General features: G+C 35.5%; 1 protein-coding gene across 1 annotated transcript; it reads left to right on the forward strand.

The window, feature by feature from the left end:
* Positions 1-2,059: 2,059 nt before the first annotated feature.
* On the forward strand, positions 2,060-6,103 carry LOC136231846 (coatomer subunit zeta-1-like). Its single transcript, XM_066020815.1, has 6 exons — positions 2,060-2,363; positions 4,234-4,393; positions 4,803-4,950; positions 5,073-5,150; positions 5,656-5,740; positions 5,826-6,103. The coding sequence occupies exons 1-6, from the start codon at positions 2,349-2,351 to the stop codon at positions 5,883-5,885; spliced, it is 546 nt and encodes a 181-aa protein (XP_065876887.1). The 5' UTR covers positions 2,060-2,348; the 3' UTR covers positions 5,886-6,103.
* Positions 6,104-26,540: the final 20,437 nt, after the last annotated feature.

A 26,540-nucleotide genomic window follows, 5' to 3' on the forward strand; every position in this document is an offset into this window, starting at 1 on the left:
TTATTTTGCTTCATTTGAGCTTCTTAGATATTCATCCTGTACAAAAATGTAGCATTTTGTGTTAATAGTTCGAAATTTATAGCAAAAAGTCTCATAATTAGCAAAACAATTAAGTTAGATTTTAGGCATACCAAAGGATTGATGCTTAATAAACAAATTCGCTCCTGGTAATTTGATAGACAATTTTACTAACGAGTGAGATAAATGAGATATCTTAGCTACTGGCACGCCAAGATTGATGATATTTCATTTTTCGTGTCATTATATCATGTCTAAGGGTGTGACCATGACAGCCTTTCTCGCAAAGGCTACAATCCTTGCATTGCCTGAGCATCCTGTTGTAAATTCAAGCTGTAAAGATGGAATTAGCTTAACATAGAATAGCAACATCAATCTTTAGTTGTAGCCATTGATGGTGGATTGATTACACCAGTGCTTTAAGATGTTGAAAATGTACTAATTCGTCTGCTTTAGGCTATTGTGTAGTTTCTATATGTTATATCTCCTTAATTGAATTGTAAACATTGTCTTTTTTACACATATTTTCCTTTTCAGTGTGCAAAATATAGTCATTCAAAAGCATATAGTTGTTATAAAAGAATGTTCATAAGCTTTAGTGATGATTTTTTCTTGGCAATTGCAGCTTGTATCTTCTCATTTGGACAAAATGAAATTTTTAGTTTTTTCCTTAAAATTGTGATATTCGTACACTAAATTGATAACTTCATATATCTGTTTCCGTGTCCGAGTTCTAGGACCCTCGCTATATGTAAATGGATATATGCATGAAAGAGAACCATCAATTCAAGCCAACAATTGAAAGAACGAGAGTTCAAGATATTTGACGATTGGAGGTTTTCCATTATGATTCCTAGATAGTAATCACCTTCTCACATTTATTGTGCTATTATATTTTACCAATTGACTTGCTCGCTAGCATTTCCTTCGAAACGCTCTTTGTGCTTATTTTACTTTTTCTTCTATTATTGATTAAAGTTATCGATTAGTCTTGCTTTGGGAGTAAATTATAATAAACATGAGAAGATCACTTACAAAAATTTTGTTCTCAAATGTTTGTTTTTTTTATTAATAAGTTTCATTTTTCAACTCAAAATGCTATCATGTAGGGATGACAACGGGTAGGGTACCCGCAGGTAGTATCAATTCCAAACCTTTACCCTTTATTTTTTAATTATCCGTACCCTTCCCATTACCCTAACGGGTATATGTTTTGCATCCCATACCCTTCCCATTTAATTCACGAGTACCCGCGGGTACTCTTACCCGTTAAAAATCAATAAATAAAATAAAAAATATTACAAATTTAACAAAGTATAAATTTAATAAATTATCGATTTAAAAATTGAACAAATTGAAACTTAATCAATAAAAATAAAATAGTTTAGTGGTATCACTTAATGGTTAAAGAACAAAAGTTTAGTATTCAAATATCGCATCTTACATTTAAAACACAATAATATTTTTTAATATATAAAAAATTTATGACGGGTAACGGGTACTGGGTACCCTGAGGGTCTTCCCATACCCGTCTCATTACCCTAACGGGTAATGGTTTTGATCCCATACCCGTCTCATACCCTTTTATACAAGGTACAGATAGTCCCATTAGGGTCGGGTAGTGTCGGGTACCTGCGGGTAGAGTATCCGTTGCTACCCCTACTATCATGTGTCTTCATTTAGTTAATTTAAATGAAATATAGAAAATAAAAACTATGGAATTCATTTATTTTGTTCTCGGTTTTTTTATGTGTAGATTCAACATGTATTCTCCTTGATTTCCCTTGAATTTATAAAAACTTATATTTTCCATCCCAAAAAAATTAATAACAATAATAAATTATAAAATAAAACTTTCTGTGCAAAACACGGGTATACTGCTAATAATATTTGAAACTTGTACATTGCCTACTGGTTTCAACTAAAAAAAGTTATATATTAAAAAACCGGTTGAGAAAGCTTCCGGTTTTCTTACTGGTTTCGAACCGGGTTAAAACAAAGTTCCAGCCAAACTTTTTTTAACCGGGCTCTTTGTGAGTAATTATGCTCATAACACGCCCCATTTTGAATCAAAATCCAATTTTAAGACAAAAAGAAGCCGACACCCACCACCTAGCGCTAGCGATCTCCAGTCCTTCATCCACCGCGATTCCTCCATCCCTTCCTCCACCGTCGTTCCTCCACCGTCGTTCCTCGTCCTCCATCCCTTCCGAGCGCTCTCGTTCCTCCACTGTCGTTCTGTCTCGCACAGTCGTCCAATCTCGCACGGACGTCGTTCCGTCTTGCACCACCGTCTTGCCGCACTGTCGTTGTTCCGATCTCTCACCGTGATGTCGTTGATTCATGTAAGTACTAAGTCGCGATATAAGGTTTCCGTAATCACTTTGTATTTGAGATAATTGCTGCAAACGGGATTCAGTTGTCAATGTCTGGGTTTGCTAATGTCTGCTAATATGTTTGCTAATGTCTGGGTTTGCCAATATGTTTGTTAATGGTTTGCTAATGCCTGGGTTTGTAATGTTTGCTAATGACATTAATGAGCTTTGAAATTGTGATAACACTTTATTATGTCTACCATTTGTTAATGTTGTCACTACTCATGAATCATCAGTTACAGTATGAATAAAATTCATGTTACATAAGATCTTAGATTTCAAAGAAACTCCTTTGCAATTAATATAATCTCAAAGATTGAAACCCAGCATCAATTAATCATAAAGAAGAAGCATTCAAATGAATCATCAGTTACAATCTCATCTATAATACCAACAATATGATCATGATCATCTGATCAATACAAAACAAAAGAACAATAAAAAAAACAAACAGGCTAATGCTTTATATATCTTTCCAAATCAAAATCAATCTCTCCAAATCAATATCAACTCTTCTGATCTTTTTGTTCAACTGTTCTTGTTTTTAATCTCAAGTACCTGAAGAGAAATTTCTCTGAGGCTACTGAGCAATTTCTCCAGTGTAACTTGCTCCTCCTCCTCATCATCTTTCTTTTTCTGATCACCCAAATCTTGTAACAGAAGCACATCCTCTTTGTTGTTCTCATCAACGTTTTCAGAATCTTTGAAAATGTTCATCTGTCTTCTCAAAGTTTCAACCGACCTATGAAACATAAGCTGTGCTCTATTCTCTGCGCCTTGTTCTTCTTTATCCAGAATCCGAATTTCAGAGATAAATCCATCTATGTACTGAGATCTGTTATCAGTTTCCCCATTGCATTATTCTAATGCCTTTTAACCACTGAAATTGTCCGAGTGATCTAATTGAGACAAAACTCAAATTTGAATGATTTTACTGGGACAAAATAAAATTGGGTGACCATTTTGAGACAACCATATAAATTCAATGACCTACGGTGCATTTAACTCCATATATACATATAAACTTAGATCAGGATTTTGATGTTCTAGTAAATTAGATATTGGTGAAAGGTTTTGAGGGTATATTTACAAAATATTTCTGAAATCAAGTAAATTGGTAAAATATACTGGACCGAAAGTAAGAGTTGACAAAAAAAATGCAGTGAGTTCAGCAAACATCACTGTTTATTTTTTTTGTTTGGTCGACTGTAGGGGCTTTGATCTTGCTCATCTTACAGATTTTCTCAGTAATTCTGGGACAATTTTCCGTAATAAATTTTGCCAAACAACATGGTCAGCTCGTCTATCCTTTTGGACTGTATCGATACACATATTATAATTATAATCTAAACTTTGCTACTGTGTGTAACATGAATTTTACAATCTCCAGCTGAGTCAAATTGGTTCTGGTTTTCGCAAAATTAAGGGTTTGCTCTATTTCATTACTTGATTTAGGGATGTTGTAATTGTTGATTGGCATTGATCTGTATACGTATATGTTGGGCTTGTCGTTTGTTTCCTGCAGTCTAGATTATATTCAAATTATTTTAATGGTAGAGATTATTAATTTCTCCGAATAGAGGACAGATCCTAATGTTGATTTCTAATTTGATTTCATTTTTGAAGCCTAAGATTACGGTTATGATCTAGAGTACTGGATCGCATTGTTAGTTTACATTATGTATGAGTGAGTCTGGGTTTGCTGTAGGCAGGAAAAATTCCCAAAGTTTTTATTGATGCATGATGTAATGGGAAAGATTAACGAGTTTTAGTCCTTATTATCATGTAGAAGACTCTGTGTTGTTCGAATTAACTCTTCTGATGCAAGGTTTTTTTACAGGACATATGCCCTTCTATAAAGAATATCCTTCTATTGGATTCTGAAGGGAAACGTGTAGCTGTTAAGTACTATTCAGATGGTTGGCCTACAAACAGTGCCAAGGAAGCTTATGAGAAATCTATTTTTACCAAAACTCAGAAGACAAATGGCCGTAATGAAGGTAAGGTATCTGCATTATGAATTATTTACCTTTGTGTTGTGTGGTTGTATGTCTGGATCATCAATTCTTCTAGTCCAGTGCAAATACTGTTATATGTTTGAAGATCTGGAGTTTCATATTTCGGTTATTTGGCATCAATTTGGAATGATACTGTTCCTGTTGCAGTGCCACTGTAATGTCCTGAGTTCTTTGAAATTGTATGCTGGTGAATAGATTATATGAGAATATAATCAGCAATTTGATCGCTCAATTTGAATAGAGGCACATTACATTGTCATATTTATATAATTTGTTGGTTGTAGATTATTGGATCTTATTCAAATCCTTCACCTTTATAAAGTAAATGAAGAAATTACTCTTTGGTCCTCATTGTGTTTTTTGTTTAACTTGTGATTCTCACTACCTACAGCGGAGATTACAATGCTTGAAAATAGCATTATTGTATACAAGTTTGCCCAAGATCTTCATTTTTTTGTTACTGGAGGTGAAGATGAAAATGAGCTCATCTTAGCCACAGTTCTTCAGGGGTTTTTCGATGCAGTTGGCCTTCTATTAAGGTATTCCACTGGTCCTCTTACTAGATCCTTCCATACAGTTAAGACTTAAGACACTCTCAACCAATTTATTACTCTATGCACTTATTGAGTTTAACATATGCTTAACTAATCTTGTGTTCTAGAGGCAATGTGGACAAGAAAGAGGCACTCGAGAATCTAGATCTTATTCTGCTATGCCTAGATGAAATTGCTGATGGCGGGTATGCTATGTTCTTCTTCTTAAAGAATTAAATTGTTTGTTTGTGTCATCCAAGTGATCTGTTGCATGCTTTGAAATTTGTCACCCTGTTTACTGAAAATCAAAATGCTATATTTGTCATGTATACAAAATTTGTCTTTATTTATGCAGTTTGTGGCAAAGTTTGAGCACAACTATTTCCCAGACAAAAAATTGAAGCTAACTTTTGCAACGTCTATAAATGTCAGTGACTGTGATTGGAAATAAGTTTTTGAACATAAAAGTCTCTGCAGGCTGCCCTAATTATGGAATAATTCATTATAAATAATGCCATTCTCTGGCAAAGTGTCTATAAACTCCTTACATATCATATTTGTGTTTGGAGATACTGAAATATGAATCTAGATGCAGTGTAGTGAACTATTTGCCCCAGATTCTCGGAAGTAATTAGCAATAATCCTTTGCTTCATCACTAAAGAGAGGCATCTCTTATTTTCTTAAAGTTAACCTTTTAATGTATTTTGCAGTATTATTTTGGAAACAGATGCTAATGTAATTGCTGGGAAGGTAGCAAGCAATAGTATTGACGCTGGAGCTCCATTGTCCGAACAGGTTTTGTAACTTGAACTTGCAATTTTCAAATCAATGAAATGTGTTTTTACTCTTCCCGCTAAAACCCGGCTGCCTTTCGCTGCAGACACTAACTCAAGCACTTGCAACTGCTCGGGAACATCTAACAAGATCCCTTCTTAAATGAGTATGTCCAAAAAGTCAGAAGGAATGGAGGAAAGAGGTTGTTATTCTGTTCAATGTGTTATGAGCAGATATCTTTACTTTACTATACTATACTATACAGGTGTTCCCGTTTGTTTCTTGTGATTTCCAATTTATTTTTGGTTTATAATTTTGTAAACATGGACTGATTCAAGTATTAAATAAAAGCACAGTGAAATTGCAGAGGAAGTTGTGACTCTACCAAGCATGTTGTATTCTTTGTCCAAGTATTTATACTTTATATCTCGAGACTAGAGCGTCTATAGAGCAAAAGGTTTTAACAAAAATCAAAATCAAGCAAATAGATAAAAGCTTATTATGAGATAAATTATAAAGGAATCCTACTAAATAAGGGTAAATAATAAAAATATACAAGATTAATTTTTTGAATATATATATATATATGTGTATATTTGTGTTTGATAATCGTAACTTTTCAATTACTTAAAATATTCAATTACTTTGTTCCTTTATATAAGCAAAGCAAGGCAAAGGAGCTGTATTCATATTTGAATCATGCATTCAAATATATGAATTTTAAAACGACCTCCCACATGTTTTGAATAGTAAGTTAAATGATTAGAATTTGATTTTTTAACCATTTTTTAGTACCATATAAACCAATTAATTGGTGTAAAAACTTAAATAGTTAAATAACCTTATATTTTACACAAGGGTGAAAAATTAAAAATCTAAGTCAAATCCAAAAGCTCAAGTTTACATCCTAGAAAGCTATGAACATTGTACCAAAAAAAAAAAAACTTTGAATATAACCATGAAAATAATAATAATGATAAAGAAAAAGTTTTGAAGGACTGCTAAAACCAGTAGAGATGGTATTATGTTCTACACCATAATAATTAAAAAATTCTCTTTATTTGAATGATTTCTTATTAGCTCATTAATAAAAGAGATGCATTTCTTCTTGTGCATCAGCATAATGGTATCAATAACATTATATCACTTATTTTACAGATTCATATAATATCATTTTTCATCATTTGATTCATATGATCATTTGGTTACATTCAAGGATGTAAATTTGATTTTTTTCAAAGATTCAAATACAGTATTAAACATCAAACAAGAAGCATATATTCAAATGAATCATCTATAATACGAAACAATATGATCATGATCATCTGATCTGATCAATACAAAAGAAAACTAAAAAAAGAAATTTCTGATCAAAATGAAAATCAAACTCTCATAACAAAAACAAGTCTTGTGATCTTTATGTTCAAGTGTTGTTGTTTTTAATCTCAAGTACCTGTAGAGAAATTTCTCTGAGGCTAGCGAGCAACTTCTCCAGTGTAACTTGCTCATCGTGATCTTTGTTTTTCTGATCACCCAAATCTTGTAACAGAAGCACATCCTCTTTGTTGTTCTCACCAACTTTCTCAGAATCTTTGAAAATCTGCACCTGTGTTGTCAAAGTTTCAATCGAAGTTTGAAACATAAGCAGTGCGTTATTCTCTGCGCCTGGTTCTTCTTTATCCATGATCCGAATTTCAGAGATAAATCCATCTATGTTCTGTGGATCTGTTACGAGTTTACCCAGTTCAGCAAGATCGTAATTGTAACCCTCATGGTGTTTCAACACAGCCCTAATTCCAGCACGTATGGATTCAACCTCATCTTTTTCTGAGTACTTCTTCACTTCCTCCATGCTCTTTTCAGATTCAGCTCGGTAATGATTCAGCCTCATCATTATGTTCAGAAATTGCTCGTAAAGACTCATCAGACCATCACCATTGTTGGCCATTACAGAAACTCAAACTTTGATTCTTGATCTTGATCCTGATCTATGAGATTAATTGAAGAATGAATTACGGCTCCTTTGCCTTGCTTTGCTTATATAAAGGAACAAAGTGGCGGGAATAATAACTGATTGCACTAACAATTAAGCGGTTACCAGACTAAAACCACTATACATATTTTCTTCAAAAAAGAAAAATAAAACAAAACGATTATATTGTATGCTTGTATTGAGTTTTATTTTTTCTTTCCAAATTCGGAAAGAATAAAAATGGACCCATCACTTGGATTGAGGTTCATCAAGCCGAACTTTGACCTAAACTACTCATGTTCGGTTATGAAAAAATTGACGCGTTTGCTGAGTTGGATAATCGAGAGAAACTTTTATCTGATTTGTCCATGCTTGGTTGTTAGAATAGAAAATTCCCGTGTTTCTTCCTCATTTTTATTTTTGTGAATTTACTTTTGCAATTTTAAATAATCGAGAAGTTACGGTTTTAAAACACATTTAAATATCCATTTTAGGTGACTTTTTCAACTGTTAAAGATGTTTTATCAAATTTTTTTTTTATTATTAAAGATGGAGGGCTGTTCTGAGCTTGCCGTATCCGATGACACAGATTTCGAATCCGGATCCGTGTCATGCCGTGTTGACACCGGTACGATGACATTTTTACCGAGTCCATGTAACATAGGATAATACAAGGTGGTGCTGCAATGAAAAAAAAAAACTAGTTGTATATCATAATTTAGAAAATGTTATTTACTGGATATGGAAAGAAATTTAATTTTACGTGTATTAGATAATTAGGGTTGGATTCCGTAGGTGGGAAACATTAATTTGTCTAAATATAATTAATTAACTTGTGAGGATAAATTAGTGAATGGGAAAGGCATTACACTATATATATAAGAACTAATCTATAATATTTAACAATTTCCTGTATCGGATTAGGATCCCAAACCGTTCATGCTCATACTATATTTTATTAAACTAACTTTATATGCATCAAATTACATATAAATTACGACGATGTTTGATTACCTACTTTTCACATTCTGTTTACCTTTTCATTTTAAAAGGCAGAGTTTGAAGTGTTTAGTTAGACACCTCATGTTTGCCTTTTACCGCTGAAAAGTAGCTTTTTACAAAAGCAGGAAATCTTTGCTTTTTGAAAAAACTGCATTTTCTAAAGGCAAACAACAAACAACAATAGGAACCAGTAAACATGATCAACAAACAGCAAGTAGCCAAACGGACCTTATACCTTTTTTTTTTTAATAAATGATAGTGTAAACATTAATATGTACCTTGACCTTATATTTATTGTGGGAGTGCAATCTAGTCTCATATACAAAACAATGAAGTTTAAGCTAACAAAATATGTGCAATTTTAAGCTAACATACAGGATAATCTCAACTCTTATTAACGGAATATGTGCAATTTTAAGTCTTATTGGGAGGTTATAGACTAGCCAAACCATAAAATTGCACATGAAAAATATCATTTTTCGATACTTAAAATTGCACTATCTCAAAAACATTAGTATAAGATTACACTGTTCTGTAGAGGTTAAATCTGTCTTCTTCTCCTACTTATAGTGTTAAATTCGTGTTTTTTTATTCAATAATAGGGCAAATACTTAATGTTTCGTGAAATATTTTTGTATATTGTATAATAGCAAATCCCATTTTTCGCTAAAATCCAAGGCAAGCTGTTAAAGATAAACATAAGTACGTTACTTTGCAAAGCTTGCAGCAACAATAACGGGAGCTGAAAAAGTCTTGCGAAAAAAAATTCTCTTTGATAAGCAATAAGTAGACCAAGAAATGGAAGATAAAGATGATGAAGATGTTGGACAATTAAATGGCAGTTACGTTATTCCAACAGTCATTATTGATAAGAATAGAGCAAGGTTCATTGAACTAGGATTAAAACAAATAGTTGATTCATTGGACATAACTAAAGTAATGAAATGCTGGTTTTTTTTTCTTTTATTGATTTTATTATTCACGCATTATAAACAAAGATGATGATATTCTGTATTTTATATTATTGTTTAGAAAATAAAGAAAGGTTAGGAGAGAATTGATATTTTGTATTTTATATTATTGTTTCAGCTATTATAACACTCCGTTATATTGATGGTTATGATTTTGTTTTCAGAATCATATGCTTTGTCTTTTGTAGACTAATAATTGATTTATTTAGTTTCTACTATTAAATATGTATTTGGTAGATTATAGCTATACTATCTAAGAACCAAATACATTACACACATCATGTTAATGGGCAGAGCAAAACTAGGAATTACGCAATTATCAAAGAATTGAAGATAAAATTTACGGATTACATGATTATAAAAGAATTTACTAGTGTAAAAAGTTATAGACTAATATATGATTTATCATTACACTCTAACGAGTATTGAAAATTATCATTGAATGAATTGTACTATTTATTTAACAATCTCCGAGTCCATATACTTGGAGAAGCATCATCTCATGGTCGTTTATGACTTATTAGTAGGATCGACTACATCAAGAAAAAGAGCCACATCGGTGAATCTTCAGTTGCTACAAGTAAAAAAAACATTTCTGATAACATAATCGAACAAATAAAACCAGTAGTTGGATAGGAAATGAGAAATGAAGTTAGAGAAGAAATGGAAAGACAAACTCATTTTGCATCTGTTATCCAAAGGTTGGACCTAATGAATCCAACACTGAAATCTAAATTTGAGTGGGGTTATTGCTTCTCCCGACATCATCAACTCTCTCCTTTCAAATTTATGTTGATGAATGAGTAATTATTTATGCTTATGATGGTTGATACTTACGCCATGTTCTTTTTTATTAAAATTAAGTAAAATGTACTGAACTGAATGTTACTGAATTGAAATTATATTATTAAACTTTAAAAATAGTAATAATTAAAATAAAAATCAGATAAGAATAATAATACTGATTCTAATAATAAAAAAAATTATAATTATAATAAATAGTGATAAATTATTGAACGGAACTGAAAATTAGTGAACAGAACTAAACTGAAATTACTGATACTGAAATTGAGTAACAAAGAACATGGTCTTATTGTATTTTTGAGTTATGATATTAGGTATTTTTGTTGAATTATAATATTAGATACTTTTGACAGATAATTTATTTTTTTATATATTGTTTCATTTTTATGTAAATAGACACTATAAGAAATTGAATTTTTTGTGAGGAAAAAATAGTGGAGAAATATAATTTACCACTAATTATTATACATTTTTGGGGAATTAAGATTTTTTTCCTAAAAGATGAATATTTATAGTGAACATACAATTACACCACAATTAATAGAGTAAACTGTGGAGAGTTTAAATTCCCTTATAAAATATTGTACACACTGTGGCGATTTTTTGAAATCCCCATAGAAGGTCCAAATTTAGTGTGCCAAACTATTAGAGGTGGACAAAAAAACCGGTCAAACCGGTAACCGAACTGAAAACCGATAATTCGAATCGAAAAAAGCGGCTAACCAAACCGATGGTTTTTTTAATGGTTAAAAAAATAGATAGGTACCGGTTTCGGTTTCGGTTTCGGGTTAGAGTGTTTAAAAACCTGCAGTTAACGGTTAACCGAACCATTTAATAAATATAAATTTAAAAAATATATATATAGGCGATAAAGGCAAGGCAAATAAAATACAAAGATATAGATTATACTGCTTAATATAAATATATAGATTATAACATAGATTAATATAAATATATAACATAGATTATACTGCTTTATGTTGTAATAAGTATTTTGACGAAATATTATTTACATTTCTTTATGTTTTAAATGTAAACTTGGTGGATTGTTTTTTAATTCGGTACTTATGTTTGAATTCTAAACTTTTATATGAATTCGTTTCGTTTGAATTTTTGAAATTATGTGTATTTTAATATTGTTTAAAAATTTAGGTTTGGGTAAAAATTTAACCGTTGATTTTTTGTTAACTAGTGAGAATTGGTTAAAAACCGTTAACCGAAAAACCTAACTGAAATTAATGGTTCACCGATTGATGGTTAAGCGATTGATATGGACCGGTTTCGGTTTGGATGGTTAAAAAACCGTTGATAATGGTTCGGTTAATTTTTTTACTTAATGGACCGATTAACCGAACCGTACCCATCCCTACAAACTATGACACTAATATATACATTAATGGGGATTTCAAAAAATGGCCAGTAAATTATACAAACAATAGTGGCAGATGGTAATAAATCCCCATAGAAAGATGAAAACATGTGTTTAAAGAGGCGGTTAAACATGTCATGTTGCATAATTGGAGAATTATAAACCTATATATATATATAAGGCAATCTTCCCCTTTATATATCTCAGCTACCTTACCTCATAAAGGCTTCTAAACCTGCTGGAACTTAGTTGTATCTTTTAATTATTTAACTTACTTATGCCTTTTTATAGCACAAAAGGCGGAAATAACTATATAGACTAACTTATGTAAACATTCCTTTTTATAGCACAAAAGTTATTTGCACAGAATAAATTGAGTTTATATAAATATTCCTTTTCATAACTATATAGAACCCATTTGTTGGTCCCTTGTAATTAGTTCCAGGGGGTTAGGAACTAATAACACTTTTTCGCGTTTAGTTGATAAGCTGACTTAATAATCTTTATGAGTTGGTCAACTCAGCTTTTGGTCAGTTTGGCCGGGCTTGATGCGAAACAGCTTTAGTCCAATGTTGACTAAGGCTATTACGCTTGTGAGTTAGGAATTGACACTTTAAGTGGTCAGCTTCTAATTCAGCACCTTATTTTACTCAGGATTAGTTTAGACAGTTTATATGCTGAGTAAAAATATCAAACAACACAAGCAAATATATATATGTCTTTGAGATAGAGTTTAGATATTACTCAGTATCACTTATCCTGGTTCGGCCTCTCTGCCTACGTCCAGTCCCCAGAGTCCTTCGGGCTTTTTGAATCTAATACTGAGCTCTTTAATGATAGAGCACAAACCGATTACAAGGCAGTTGAATATGCAAGAGTACCTTCCTCTATTCGTCTACTCAACTCCTACTAAGTGCTACAACCCAGCACCTAGATTTCTCTACCACTGAATGCTTACAACCAAGCACTCAGCACAAACCTCTCAATATCACTATTGGTCACAGACTTGCTCTTTTACAAATAAAGAACACCTTAGATGATTGCAAATAATCACTCTAGCATTTACACAAAGAATAGAAGATTTGGTGTAAGATCTTTCTTGTTTTTGAGTGCTTTGAAATTGGTTCTTTTCTCTCTTGTATTTTTCTCTTAGTACTTCGGCAATGATCCAAGGATTTTGATTGTCCTTTTATAGATGGAAATCAGATCCTGGATCATTTTGAATTGGTTTAGCCGTTGTGTCCAAAACGGCTCTTTTAGGAGACAGATTCTGGTCAGCTTCTGATTGTACAGACCAATCATGTCTTCTGATTTCTTCAGGTGTCAGATTTGTCTTCTTCCTGCAGACTTGTCTTTTTGTAGCAGTTTGTCTTTTACCAATGATCCATTGACCCATTCTTCTCGAAATCAATCTTCTGTGTATTTTCGAGGATTCAATTATTAGTGCAGACGGTTGGCAGACTTTGTCTTCTTATGAACGGATCTTTCATGTTGTCCTGACTATCACTCAGGTTCATTCGTTGTTTCCGTATGTTGTCAACTTTAATGCTGAGTTCTTTATTAGTCAGCTTCGTTCTAAAGAAGACTTCTGATGCTAAGTCTATTCTACTCAACTTTAGACTTCTATTCTTTCATGCTAAGTTACATTCCTCTTAGCATGTTCTATCATCTCATGCTGACTTCGTCTTGTCTTACTTTGTATATGTATATTTATACTCATCATTGAACAAACATATTAGTATGATTAAATCAAAGCACTTAAATTTAATTATCCCTTAATCATGGATGATTTTGTCAAATCAAAATCTTGTGAAAAGGTGTTTCAACAAACTCCACCATTTTGATGTTGGCAAAATACATAATTATGGAACTCAGTTTTGAAATTCCCCATGATTGAATTATTTTTTTTATATTTCTGAAATTGCTTCCCCGTAAGGGTTGCATCTATTAATTTAACTCTAAACCTTCCAAGATTTAATTGAGATGAATTAAAAAGACCTGTACTGACTAAATTTAATTCTAGACCTGCTAAGATCTAAGTTGAGTCTAGGTCAGCTTTCAGAAATGATCAATTTTGGAAACATTTTATCACTTCAGTTTGATTATGTATGGAAGTGTATACTGAGTATGTTTCGTTATGGTTTGTTTGTTCAATCAGTTCAGTATATAATATTGAGCACAAGTTTGATAAAGTGATGCTTCTCATTGACTTAGTACGAACCAAAAAATATTAAGCACAAAGAACTATGGGCTAAGTTTAGTACGAACTAAAAATATTAAGCACAAAGAACTAAGGGCTAAGTTCTAGACTAGTCTACTTCTTCTTTTTCAGATTAACTTGTGCTTGGTGATCAGCTTGATATACTCCTTTGGCTTTATCTTTACTCCCTGATGCACCACCTGCAAGCTGAGTTCCTTCTTGGCTTTTCTCCCCTGTTTTGCCATCATCGGGTTTATAAATGAAGGTATCGGGGAGGACATTTGAGTAACGATGGATCTTCCTTGTGCTTTCATGCAAGCCATCAATTACAGGTACACTGTCATCTTGGACATGTCGAGGAACCCGGAGAGAGCTGCTAATCATGCTGAGTAGACATTCATGTGATTTACTAAGCCAGGTGAGTGAGCTGGTGAGCTGAGCAAAAAGATTGGTGATACATCTTTAGCATGGCAGAGTCATAAAATATGCGCTGAGCATTGTTGATACGCATTACCTTCAGAATGGCTTGGAAAAAGCTCAAGAGTTGATCGTTGGAGACGGGGTCAACATCCATCTGGGCTTTGTTGACGTTAAATAGACTGACCGCTTCACTCAGTTGGTCAATTATGCACTGAGAAGAGGAAGAGACTAACTCACATGTACAAGTAAGATCGGCAGTCAGCTTGGCAAAGCATTCTTGCAACTCAGTAGATGTTGCATACTCATGATTGACCATTGTCCCAAGGTTGGGCAGCTTTGTTCTCAGCTTAGCAAAATGTTGATTTAACTCAACGAAAGTGGCATAGCCTGGATTCGATGCGGACAGATTGGTGATTTTACCTTCAAGTGAGTCCATGTGGTTTACCATCAGAAGTAGCAGCTTAGTTAGCTTTGCAATGTAGTCTTGCTTGGGTTGATGTGTTTGAACAGATGTCATAACACTTATAAGATCCTTGAGCCCCTTGATTTCATACAGAAATTGAGCAATTGAAGAAAGATTAGATGACTCAGGATGAGCAGACCCAGCAACATCAGAAGTGTTGAGCACCTGGAGAAGGCATTGAGTAGTTTCAATGATGCGACGACCAGATTGACTTGCATTAAGATATGCAAATTGGCTAGCTTGATTTGTCTCAACAGCAGGGATGGAAGTTGAGCTGGATGGTGGTGGAGGAGGCTGCTTATCAGCTGGTGTTGAGTGATCAAGAGTTGGTCCTTTGGGTAGCTCAGTACCAGGAGCTGAGTTCTCGTTATTCTGTAGATGCTGAGTTGGAAGTGATGGACTTACAGAAGTATTGATCTGAGGAGGTGGAGTTGGATTGTGCATAATTTGCTCTCCTTGTTGAGTATCTGTGACTTCGAGCTCTTGCTCGGCAGACTTTGGATTCTCCGGAGTCTTGGCTTGTTCCTCAGTATGAGTAACAGAGGCTTGATTTTTCTCAAAATCCTTCGGAGGAGATTTAGACTCGGTATCATGGGAGAAGTACTTGAACTAAATGTTTGAAAGGTCAGTAGCATTCTCGTGAGGAGGGGAATCATCCAGAATATCAATTGGCTGTTACTTATGTGCCTTCTTCTTGAGTCTTCATTGTTTCTTAGCTCTTGGGGGTGAAGGGTCAGCTTGAATACCTTCACTAGATTCAGAGGATGATTTCTCCTCAAGGTCAGCATCAGGTTCATTAACTTGCTCAGCATTCCCTGTTTGGTCAATATCGGTCTCTTGATGTTGCTCAACATCTTCTTCTTCTTCAGACTCAGGCTGAGTTGTATCATTTCTCTGTTCTTGCTCTTCTTGCATAACAGGTGATTTTTCAAGGTCAATCCCATGGCTTTTGACAAAGTGGGACTGAGGTGTGACAACTGATAGTGCGGCGGCTAGTGGTAGAGTTTCTTACGACGACTTAAATGTGTATTCCGATGAATGTGCTGTTAATATGGATGCGATCTTTCTAATGCTCTAACTCTACTAGACGCAACGACTACTTAGGGGCAAGTGTACCCCGTCGTATCAAGTAATAATCCGGTTAAGACCGGGTATCGAATCCATGGGATTTATAACTGCAAGTATTAGACGACTCGGTTTCGTATGTTATTTAAGCGGCGATTACTTTGGGGTTGGTGTGTGACACAATTACAAACTACTCCTAAACTATTGGCGACACAGGTTTATGTAACGGAAAACTCCACGGAATGATATGGGTGATGATAAGTTAAAAATATAAAAGGCAATGACTCTGAATATATTCGATTGACAATTTACTCTTGTAAAGACGACTACGTGTAGTTCGACCGACCCGTGAAGTACTTAGACTACGTGGTTCCTAGTCAAGGCGTGTCTAATGCTGGGGATCAGAAACTATGACCCGTAAGTTCCGTGGCTTGTCAATTCCTAGGGTTTCCGGTTTGTCACTTCCGGTAAGGCAACACCTATATGAGTCCCTAAAGATAGCCCGAATGGTGTCGGAAATCGCGTTCCCCTACACAATAGTCAATTATGAGTATCAAAACAAGTAATAAACATCAACACGTATATAAAAACGGAAATTGCAAATCATATATTATAAATATGGAAAGCATAAATGAGGAATACAACCAAGCCTAGTACATAGGAAGAGTGGAAGCTAGTTAGCAAGTGAAGAGGGAAGAATCGGCCCTCGGGACTAGCCAACCGGACTCAAGGTCGTCTCTTAGGACTTGGAGGTGGAACTCTCGAGCTTGGTGACGAATGATGGGGCGAAACGTTGATGGAACGTCGGAATAACCGAACAAGCTCTCAAGGTGGGAGAGTTTTATTACATAAACCGAATCTAAAACCAAACCTATACAACAACTATCTAGGTAAGGTAGAGGTAGAAGATAGAAAGTAGAAGGTGTCTAAATGAGTGCTAGTCACTCTTATTTATACATCAAGCTAGGGGTAGAGTTGTAACTTCATAAGGTACAAGTATGGAGCAACATTATTTGGTGCAGAAATCCCATGATACGCCCCGCGTATATGCCCATTCTGTTAGAAATCTCATGCTTGTGGAACAATTCTATGTCTAATTGTCTCACATACGCCCTGCGTAGCTGAAGTACGCCCCGCGTAAATGAGTCTCTGATCTTTTTATATTGAAGAACTACCTTTTACGCCCCGCGTAAATGGTGATACGCCCCGCGTATGGAGAGTTGACTCCGGGAGACAATGCAGTCTGACTTTCAGGATTAGGCCAATCATTTCCGACATGTGTCATACACCCCGCGTAAGGTGTCATACACCCCGCGTATGCTGAGTCATTTCCACATGGTGCCTGCGGATAAGGCAATTATTTCTGACACCATGTTTTACGCCCTGCGTAAATGACAATACGCCCCGCGTAAATAATGATACGCCCCGTGTATTTGAGTAGATTTTCACTCCTTCCTCGTACCTGAAATACAAATCTTGAGAGCCGAGTTAGCTTGACGTTTTTATTTCCTAAACTAATCAAAAATGAGGAAAATTAACTGAAAGTAAGGAATTTATTTTTATTTTGTTATTTTATGAAAAACACTCTATTTTTGTAATTAAACTTATTTATTTCTTCTAAAATTAAACCGTAAATCACGCTAAAAGATAGGGACGAAACGCCCCTATCAAACCTGTTGGTCCCTTGTAATGTTGCAAGTATAGTTCCAAGGGGGGGGGGGGGGTTAGGAACTATTTAAACTTTTTCGCAATTAGGGCAGACTTCTTTTTCTAAGGAAAAAGGTTTTAACAGCGGCGCTGAGTAAACAGCAAGATACTGGCTTAGTCAACTGGTGACTAGGTCAGTTTCTTAGCTTGAGTCAGGAGATCACACTTAGAGTCTATTCCTGAGCTCAGATGTTCAACACGCACAACTCAACTTTGACCTCTTTACTTAGTCAGTTTTTGGTTATTTTAAGCAAGCAATATATATAAGGAGTTAAAGGTAAGAAATACTTTACTCAGCAGATTTATCCAGGTTCGGCTTCTTCTAAGCCTACGTCCTGTCCCTGGAACACGTTCCGAGATTTCGAATCCTCTACTGAGCTCTTTAAAGGTAGAGCCTCAAACCTTTTACAATCTTAGCAACTGAGTATAACAAGAGTACCTTCCTCTATACCTCTACTCAATCCTAATCTCTCGTTGAGTACTATACCCGAGTACCCAGCCTCTCCTTTCTATCTCTAGAAATGATAAGTGTTTGTCCTATACAATAAGTTGCTAAGACACTTTAGACGATTGAATAATCACTCTAGACTTTTACACAAATATATGAAATGTAGTGTAAGATTTCTTTGCTTCTTTGCTTGCAGAACTTATGTAGAAATTTGGTCAGCGTAATAGCTTGATCAAGTTCTGTATTGAATGAAGCTTCTGATGGCACTATTTATAGAGACATCTTGAGGCATCGGTCATTTCGAATTTCGAAATAACCGTTGGAGGGAAACGGCTTCCTGTCGTTGTCATCTTGACTTGCTCAGAGCTCTCGGCCAATCAGATTTATGTATCTTCTGTCCTCGGTTAGCTTTTGGTCAGCTCGGCAGAGTGTCTCTCCATTTATGGTAACGTCAACTAGACAGCATACTGTGTCGTCTGAACTTTACCTAAAGTGGAAACACTTTGTCTGGAGGTTTTCCTTAGCCAGCTGCTGTCTCGTACGCTTTGTCGAATCAACTCAGTAGCTTCGTTCTGAAGTTGTTCCCTGAAGGTCTTCTAGATCCGTCTTATGCTGAGTTGCGTTTTGTACACAGCGACACCGTTTTGACAGACGCGGGCCGAGTTATCTTGAGTTGTTTGACTTGGGCCTTGACTTCCGTATTGGGCTTGGGCCTTGTGAATCTTATGTCTTATAAACAATTTAACTCAACATTGAACAAACACATTAGTAGAATAAATCAAAGCTTTTAAATTTAATGTGATTAGAATATTTTACTCAACCAATTTTGTCAAATCAAAATTATGTGGAAATGTGTTTCAACAAACTCCCCCATTTTGATGTTGGCAAAACTATTCAGCGAGGAACTCAGTATTGAGCTCCCCCATGATAGTTGACCTAATATACTTGGCATACTCCCCCGTCAGGGTTGAGCTACTGACTTAGATTTACTCTAAACATTTAAAGGTTTAATGGAGTAAGTCTAAGGTCAGTTTTCAGATATAGGTCAACTCATGGAACATATTCTATTTTACTCAGTATTAAGCGGAAGGTTTTATCATTCAGAGAGCGCTGAGTAATTTGTTGTTCAATGAGTTTTATAAGACCATGTTCTATAGTCATATAAGTCAAAGTCAATCATATTATAAGCATAGGATTAGTTTGAAGATACTTTAATAACTTAATACTTGGCATCAGATAAAAATAACTCATAACTCATATAATGAACGATGCAAGTAATTATATAAATAGTCAGTGCATTAGAAAGAAATAGAAATAGGTACAAAGGATAACATAATAATAAAAAAAACGTTCTAGCCTATCTCCATTTCTTTTTCTTTTGCTGAGACTGACTACGCTCATGCTGAGCTCTAGCTGCTTGTTCTTTCTCACCCGTTTTGTCAGCATCAGGAGGAGGAAGTCTGAAGGCATCAGTTAAGACAGCTCGAGTCAGTTCTTGGGACAGCTCCTTAAGTTTCTCAGCGCTTTCATTGACGCCGTAAAAAATTGCAACTCCATCACTGGATACCTCTTCGGGTATGTTGAGTTCAGCAGCGCTGATCATGTTGACGACAAACGCCTGAGATTTGCCTTGCCAGATGAGTGCTTCAGTAAGACCAGCAATTGAAGGAAATTAAGGCTAAGGTATAGCAGTGGAAATATAAAAATTTTAGCCTACTTCCTTTTAACCATAGGATCCGTTAATCGTTATTTCATATAAAGAGTGATAAGAAGAAATACCTTTCGATGATCAATCTACCGTTGCAAACGAAGTGCCCACAACTTCAAAGGAGATGTAAACTGTTTGCCAATCTGCCCCTATTCGAAACAGACCTTCCAGACCTCCGAACGACAATCCCTTCAGTGGAAACGTGGAAGAATATGTCTAGAAGCTACTGTCCAAAAATCGCGACGATCCGATGGTTCAATCTCCGGGAATCCGCGAAATAGTGAATTGACCTGATGTAGGTGAAGAAAAACGAATTTCTCCCTTTTGTTTGTTTTTCCTTCTTTCGTGAACACGGTGAGGTTAAGTTAGAATCAACCCTTATGAGATGCAACCAAAATAGATTGCCTCTAATTAACCAACACAAGATCAAAGAGAAAAGAGATGAATGAGATTAATCAATTGACGGAAGCCGTATGAATTCTTGTCCACGAACTAGGGGATGCGAATTCACTCTCTCTTTCTTAATGTAGGTTTCGAAAATCACATCAAGGGGAGTTAGGAGGCTTAGTCGAAATTCTCATAGGGAGGGGGTATATATAGTCGCTTGTATCTAAACCCTAGTTAGATAGGAATAGGTTACTTAATAGGAATTCCATTCGGAATAGGATTCCTAATTATTATCTTATAAAATATCAAATACATTTAGGATAATAATAAATAACCTAATTGGATAATAATAGGAGTATATTAATCTAATTAAAACTCCTAACTTAATTATCTCTTAATTAATTTAATTCACAAACCTAATCAAATTAGGATTAATGGAATTAAAATAATTCCTTATTTTTATATATAAATTTCGGCCCCCTCCATTTAAATGGGCCTTATTGGGCTCAATTGGGCTTCCATCTATTAATCATATCCATCTCTCTTTTGGTTCCAAGTCTTATGTGTGATCCATTAGGTTCTTACTACTTCTGGCCGTATGCAACTATTAAATTAATTTCTTCAAGAATTATATTTAATCCTTGTATAACGGAATGATGTACTGAGTATGTTATAGGCAAGTCTGTAATCATTCCCACAGAGTCCGTTAAGAAGATAGGTTGATTCTGTCGTTAACCCTTCCGTATTAGTTACAGTATAATTCGATCCTTTATCAAATATATCCTTGAACTGAATCTTATGAATATGGGTGATGTCAAGTCACATAGAGCGAGACGTTCATTTTACTTGTACAGGCCGAGTCAACTCAAATAGATAGGTTAAGTGAAATCTGTATTTCTACTATTAAGCTATCACCTTGCAAGGATTTAGAGTCGAGTCTTCCACAAGCGATCCTTGGATATATCTCCCATTAATCGGGAGTGATAAATGCTCAATCTAATGTATAACTACCCTGAAATTACCTCCTGTGACACCCAACCTTTGCAGTTCACACCCCAAAGTCATCTCTATTAAGGATCGTGGGACCACAGGATCAAAGTCTCACATTCAGTAATTCAAGATGACCAATTAACATTCCTTTGAGTTTGAGGATTAGTTATACCTATTAATACCAATGAGATGAACAGGTGACAAGGATGAATCTACCCATCATGTTATCTCAAGTCGGATCCCCAATCCTAATGAACGACGTTTCATCGGATCTATGTAACTGTCCAGATATCTATATATATGAAGCTTGTGAGATCAGCTTTCTGTCGGACAGAAGACATTGTTACATACAAGTCTCAACAGTGATATATCAATCCTAAACATATCACTTGACTTCGGGTGGTTTTAAGTTTATTAGTTTATTATAAAGTTTTGTCTCACTTCATGCTTGTATGAACACTTTATAATCACTTTAAACAAACTTACGGATTTCCTTTTATTAGACTTTATTTAGTGCTTAAAAGGGATTGCCTTTATATAGTTATAAAACATATATCTCATTAAAACAAATGATATAAAGAATAATTCATTTACATTAAGTTTGTATCCTACAACAATTGACTATAGGACACTAAACCCCAACATACTCCCACTTGGACTAAAGCCAATTGTTTCTAAAACTTATCCCAGTAGAAGTTAAATGACGATCATGTACTTTCTGGGTTAAAGGCTTTGTCAACGGATCTGCAACGTTGTCCTCTGTAGGTACTTTTTCTATTCTCATATCTCTTCTAGCCACAATCTCTCTAATGATGTGGTATCGCTTTAGGTAGTGCTTGGATGCATTATGAGACCGTGGTTCCTTTGCTTGCGCAATGGTTCCATTGTTATCACAGTACAGAGTAATGGGATTGACAATGTCAGGCACCACACCTAGTTCTGTAATGAACTTTCTAATCCAAACTGCTTCCTTTGCTGCTTCCGCAGCAGCGATGTACTCTGACTCGGTCGTAGAGAAAGCTACGCTTCCCTGCTTGGAACTTTTCCAACTGACCGCGCCCCCATTCAAGATAAACAGGTATCCTGATTGGGATTTAAAATCATTCTCATCTGTGAGATGACTACCGTCTAAAAATCCTTCAATTTTCAGATCTCCTTCTCCGTACACTAGGAACATATCTTTAGTCCTTCTCAAGTACTTAAGAATGTTCTTGACGGCAATCCAATGCTCGTCTCCCGGATTCCCTTGGTAACGACTCGTTACAGATAACGCGAACGCTACGTCAGGTCTAGTGCATAGCATAGCATACATAATCGAACCGATCGCGCTGGCGTACAGGACTAGAGCCATGCGTCGTTTGTCATCATCAGTTTTAGGACATTGATGATTGTTTAACTTTACTCCATGTACCATGGGTAAGTTACCTCGTTTCGATTCAAGCATGCTAAACCGATTTAGCACCTTTTCAATGTATGTAGCCTGTGAAAGACCAAGCAGTCTACGCGATCTATCCCTGTAGATCTTTATACCAAGTATATAGGCTGCTTCACCAAGGTCTTTCATTGAGAAGTTACCAGATAACCATACTTTCACCGATTGTAATAGAGCAATGTCATTTCCCATTAACAGTATATCGTCCACATATAGTATGAGAAATGCTATAGAGCTCCCACTTTCTTTCTTGTAAATGCAAGCTTCTTCGCAATTTTGTTCGAAACCAAATTGTTTTATGGTTTCGTCAAAACGCTTATTCCAGCTTCTAGATGCTTGCTTGAGTCCATAAATTGATCTCTGAAGTTTGCAAACTTTATTTGCATCCTTTGATATGAAACCTTCAGGCTGCATCATGTATACATCCTCAAGCAGATTTCCATTTAGGAAAGCTATTTTCACATCCATTTGCCAAATCTCATAATCAAAATGAGCGGAAATTGCAAGCATGATTCTGATTGATTTGGACATAGCAACAAGAGAGAAGGTTTCGTCATAATCAACACCTTGTTTCTGACGATATCCTTTCGCTACCAACCTAGCCTTGTAGGTGCTAACCTTTCCATCCATGTCAGTCTTCTTTTTGAAGATCCACCTGCACCCAATGGGAATTATCCCTTCGGGTGGATCAACCAAAGTCCACACTTGGTTAGTATACATGGAATCCATTTCAGAATCCATGGCTTCAAGCCATGCTTTAGAATCTGGACTAGTAAGAGCCTCTTCATAGTTTTCGGGTTCGTCGTCTAACACGGGAACCTCGTCATCATCTCCCACTAGAAAACCATATCTAACTGGGAGTTCACGAAATCTTCGTGATCTACGAATAGGTGCCACTGTTGTCTCATCTAATGGGACTTCTTCGGGTACCTCAACTGATTCTGTTGTTTCAGTCGGCGTTTCTTCCTCTTGAACTTCGTCGAGTTCAATCACGCTTCCCTTTTGTGTTTCTTCGAGAAACTCCTTCTCTTAGAAGGTTGCGTGTCTAGATACTATTACTTTCTGCTCATCTGGATGATAGAAGTAATACCCCATGGTTTCTTTGGGATATCCAATGAAGAAACATTTATCAGATTTAGAATCTAATTTGTCGGACGCTATGCGTTTGACATATGCTAAACAACCCCATACTCTCATAAATGAGAACACATGTTTCCTACCAAAGAACAATTCATATGGTGTGGAACTAGCGGATTTAGTTGGTACTCGGTTCAGGGTGAAGAGGGCAGTTTCTAAGCCATAGCCCCAGAACGTCTTTGGAAGTAAGGCCATGCTCATCATGGATCGTACCATATCTAATAGGGTACGGTTTCTCCTCTCGGATACACCATTGTTGTGGTGTATAGGGAGGTGTCCATTGTGAGCATATCCCACATTCAGTTAGATAATTCAGAAAATCATCTGAAAGATATTCGCCACCTCGATCGGATCGAAGCGTCTTTATTTTCTTTCCTAATTGATTTTCCACTTCATTCTTGAAGCATTTGAACTTGTCAAAAGCTTCTGATTTGTGCCTCATCAAGTAGATGTAACCATATCAAGTATGGTCATCTATGAAGCTTATGAAGTATCTGAATCCTCCTCTTGCTTGGACTGACATAGGACCGCATACATTTGAATGAATGAGTCCTAGAGTGTCTGATACATGCTCACCTTTATTGCTAAAGGGTGTCTTTGTCATTTTACCTTTTAAACACGATTCGCATGTTTCCAATGATTCGGAATCGATTGGATCTATAAGCCCATCTGTATGTAGCTTTAACATGCGTCTCTTGTTTATATGACAATCCCACAAGCAAGTTGAATTATCTAGCTTATGTCTTTTGGTATCAATTGCGAAAACAGAAATCTAACACATAAATCCCATTTTGTGATATTCCTGAAAAATAGAAAATCCCATCTCTATAAAAATCGCAATGTTTGTTCTTTATCGAAATATAGAACATACCAGATGTTGGAGTACCGACTTTTCCCTTCTTGAGGGTAGCTAGGTACACCAAACATTTTCTTTTCCAATGCCTTTCTTCACCACAATATTGGCACTTTCTTTTAGGCTTCTTCACTTCCTTTCCCTTAACTTTAGTGGGCATGGCTTTACCTTTCTTGGGATGTTTAGGATTGGGAGAATTCTCTTTCCACTTCTTTGATCCCTCTATGACAATAGCCGGTATTGCCTTGTCTTTCTTCATATTGGGCTCAACTGACTTGAGCATATTTGCAAGCTCTTCAAGAGAGGTTTGCAAGTCATTCATCTGATAGTTCATGATGAACTATGAATAACTCTTTGGGAGGGATTGAAGAATTAAGTCTACACTTAGTTCGTTATCCATCGCGAATCCAATACTAGAAAGTTTGGTAATGTAGCCAATCATCTTGACACAATGTGTCATTACAGATGTGCCCTCTTGCATCTTACAACGATATAACAACTTGGATATCTCGTAGCGTTCGCACCTAGTCTGTTTCCCAAACAGTTCCTTTAGGTGCATGATGATGGAACAGGCATAGTTGCCTTTGTAATTCCGATGTCATCGATGCAAGTATGATGCATCCGGTATGATCGTCATCAGCCTTGTGCTTCTGGTAAGCATCGATTGGGAGCATCATCCTCAGGGATAGGGGGTATCGATGTATCAAATACATACCCTATTTTATCGAACTTCAAAACGATTTTGAGGTTACGAAACCAGTCGGTGAAGTTTGAACTATTCAACTTGTTATCGGTAAGTATATTTTGCAGATTGGTGTTAGTCATGATTTTAAGAGTGTTTAATTAAACTTGAGAGTGAGAAAGAGTAGATGTATGTTATTCATTTGCTTTAAAGTATATCAATCTAAAATTATAGGCCTTTTAATTTATTTCAGATTGCTCCCACTATTTTGCCAAATTAATAACCCTCCATATTAATTCGAAGAATTTCACAAATCCTTTTAGTGAGCTAGGATCCTAACTCCTGAGATTTCGCTTTGACTTTAGCCAACAAGCTAGTCCCATTCGTTAGGTAGATTCATGCAATCAATCACATCTCGAATGTGATTCCTAGGTTATTGGGTTACTAACCACATTAGTAACTAATATGTCATTCATATTAATCCCAACCATCTTGCCCATTAGTTTATGATAACATGAGTTTGCTCATCCAATTATGATAATCTAATTTAAGTACTACCCCATATTCATGAAAGAATGATTTTCGATAATCCAGGTGTTACCATAAGACCCCGAGCTTGACTTTAGCCAACAACCCAAGGGCCCCCAGTACTGCCGGCTGAATTATAATATTAGGGAGGGGCAACCGATTTTAATAACTTGCTTATTTACTTAATTTTTTTAATGAGGGATTTTTATTTAAGTCTCATAATCTAACTTAGTCTTGATTTGCTTTAGCATACATCAGACACACATACATACATACATTGGCGTTATGGATATATCATCTAAATTATTCCGTCGAGCCAGAGACGGAATAAAAAGGCCAAACCTAAGGAAATACTAACTATTACATATTTCTCTTTAGGTCCTCCGTCTTCTCCATGGCGCCTTGAAATTACATATTAATTTCTATACTACTATAAAAAAAACTTCAACTGAATTGAAGGGAATTAGATGAGAGGAGAAATTACAATAGATAGTAGAAAGGCAGGATGCGCATACCCTATTTCAAAAATACCAAAAGACTAAAAGAGGGTCCAAATATGTCCATAACTCCAAACATGCAAAGACTCAATTAAGTAAATTTAATTGGTTGATTACATAACCGTCTTATGTAATATTTAAGTTAATCACATTAACTCGTCAAATTAACTTTCATCCAATTTTACA

This window comes from Euphorbia lathyris, chromosome 6 (genome assembly GCF_963576675.1).
Source record: "Euphorbia lathyris chromosome 6, ddEupLath1.1, whole genome shotgun sequence".
Lineage (NCBI taxonomy): Eukaryota > Viridiplantae > Streptophyta > Magnoliopsida > Malpighiales > Euphorbiaceae > Euphorbia > Euphorbia lathyris.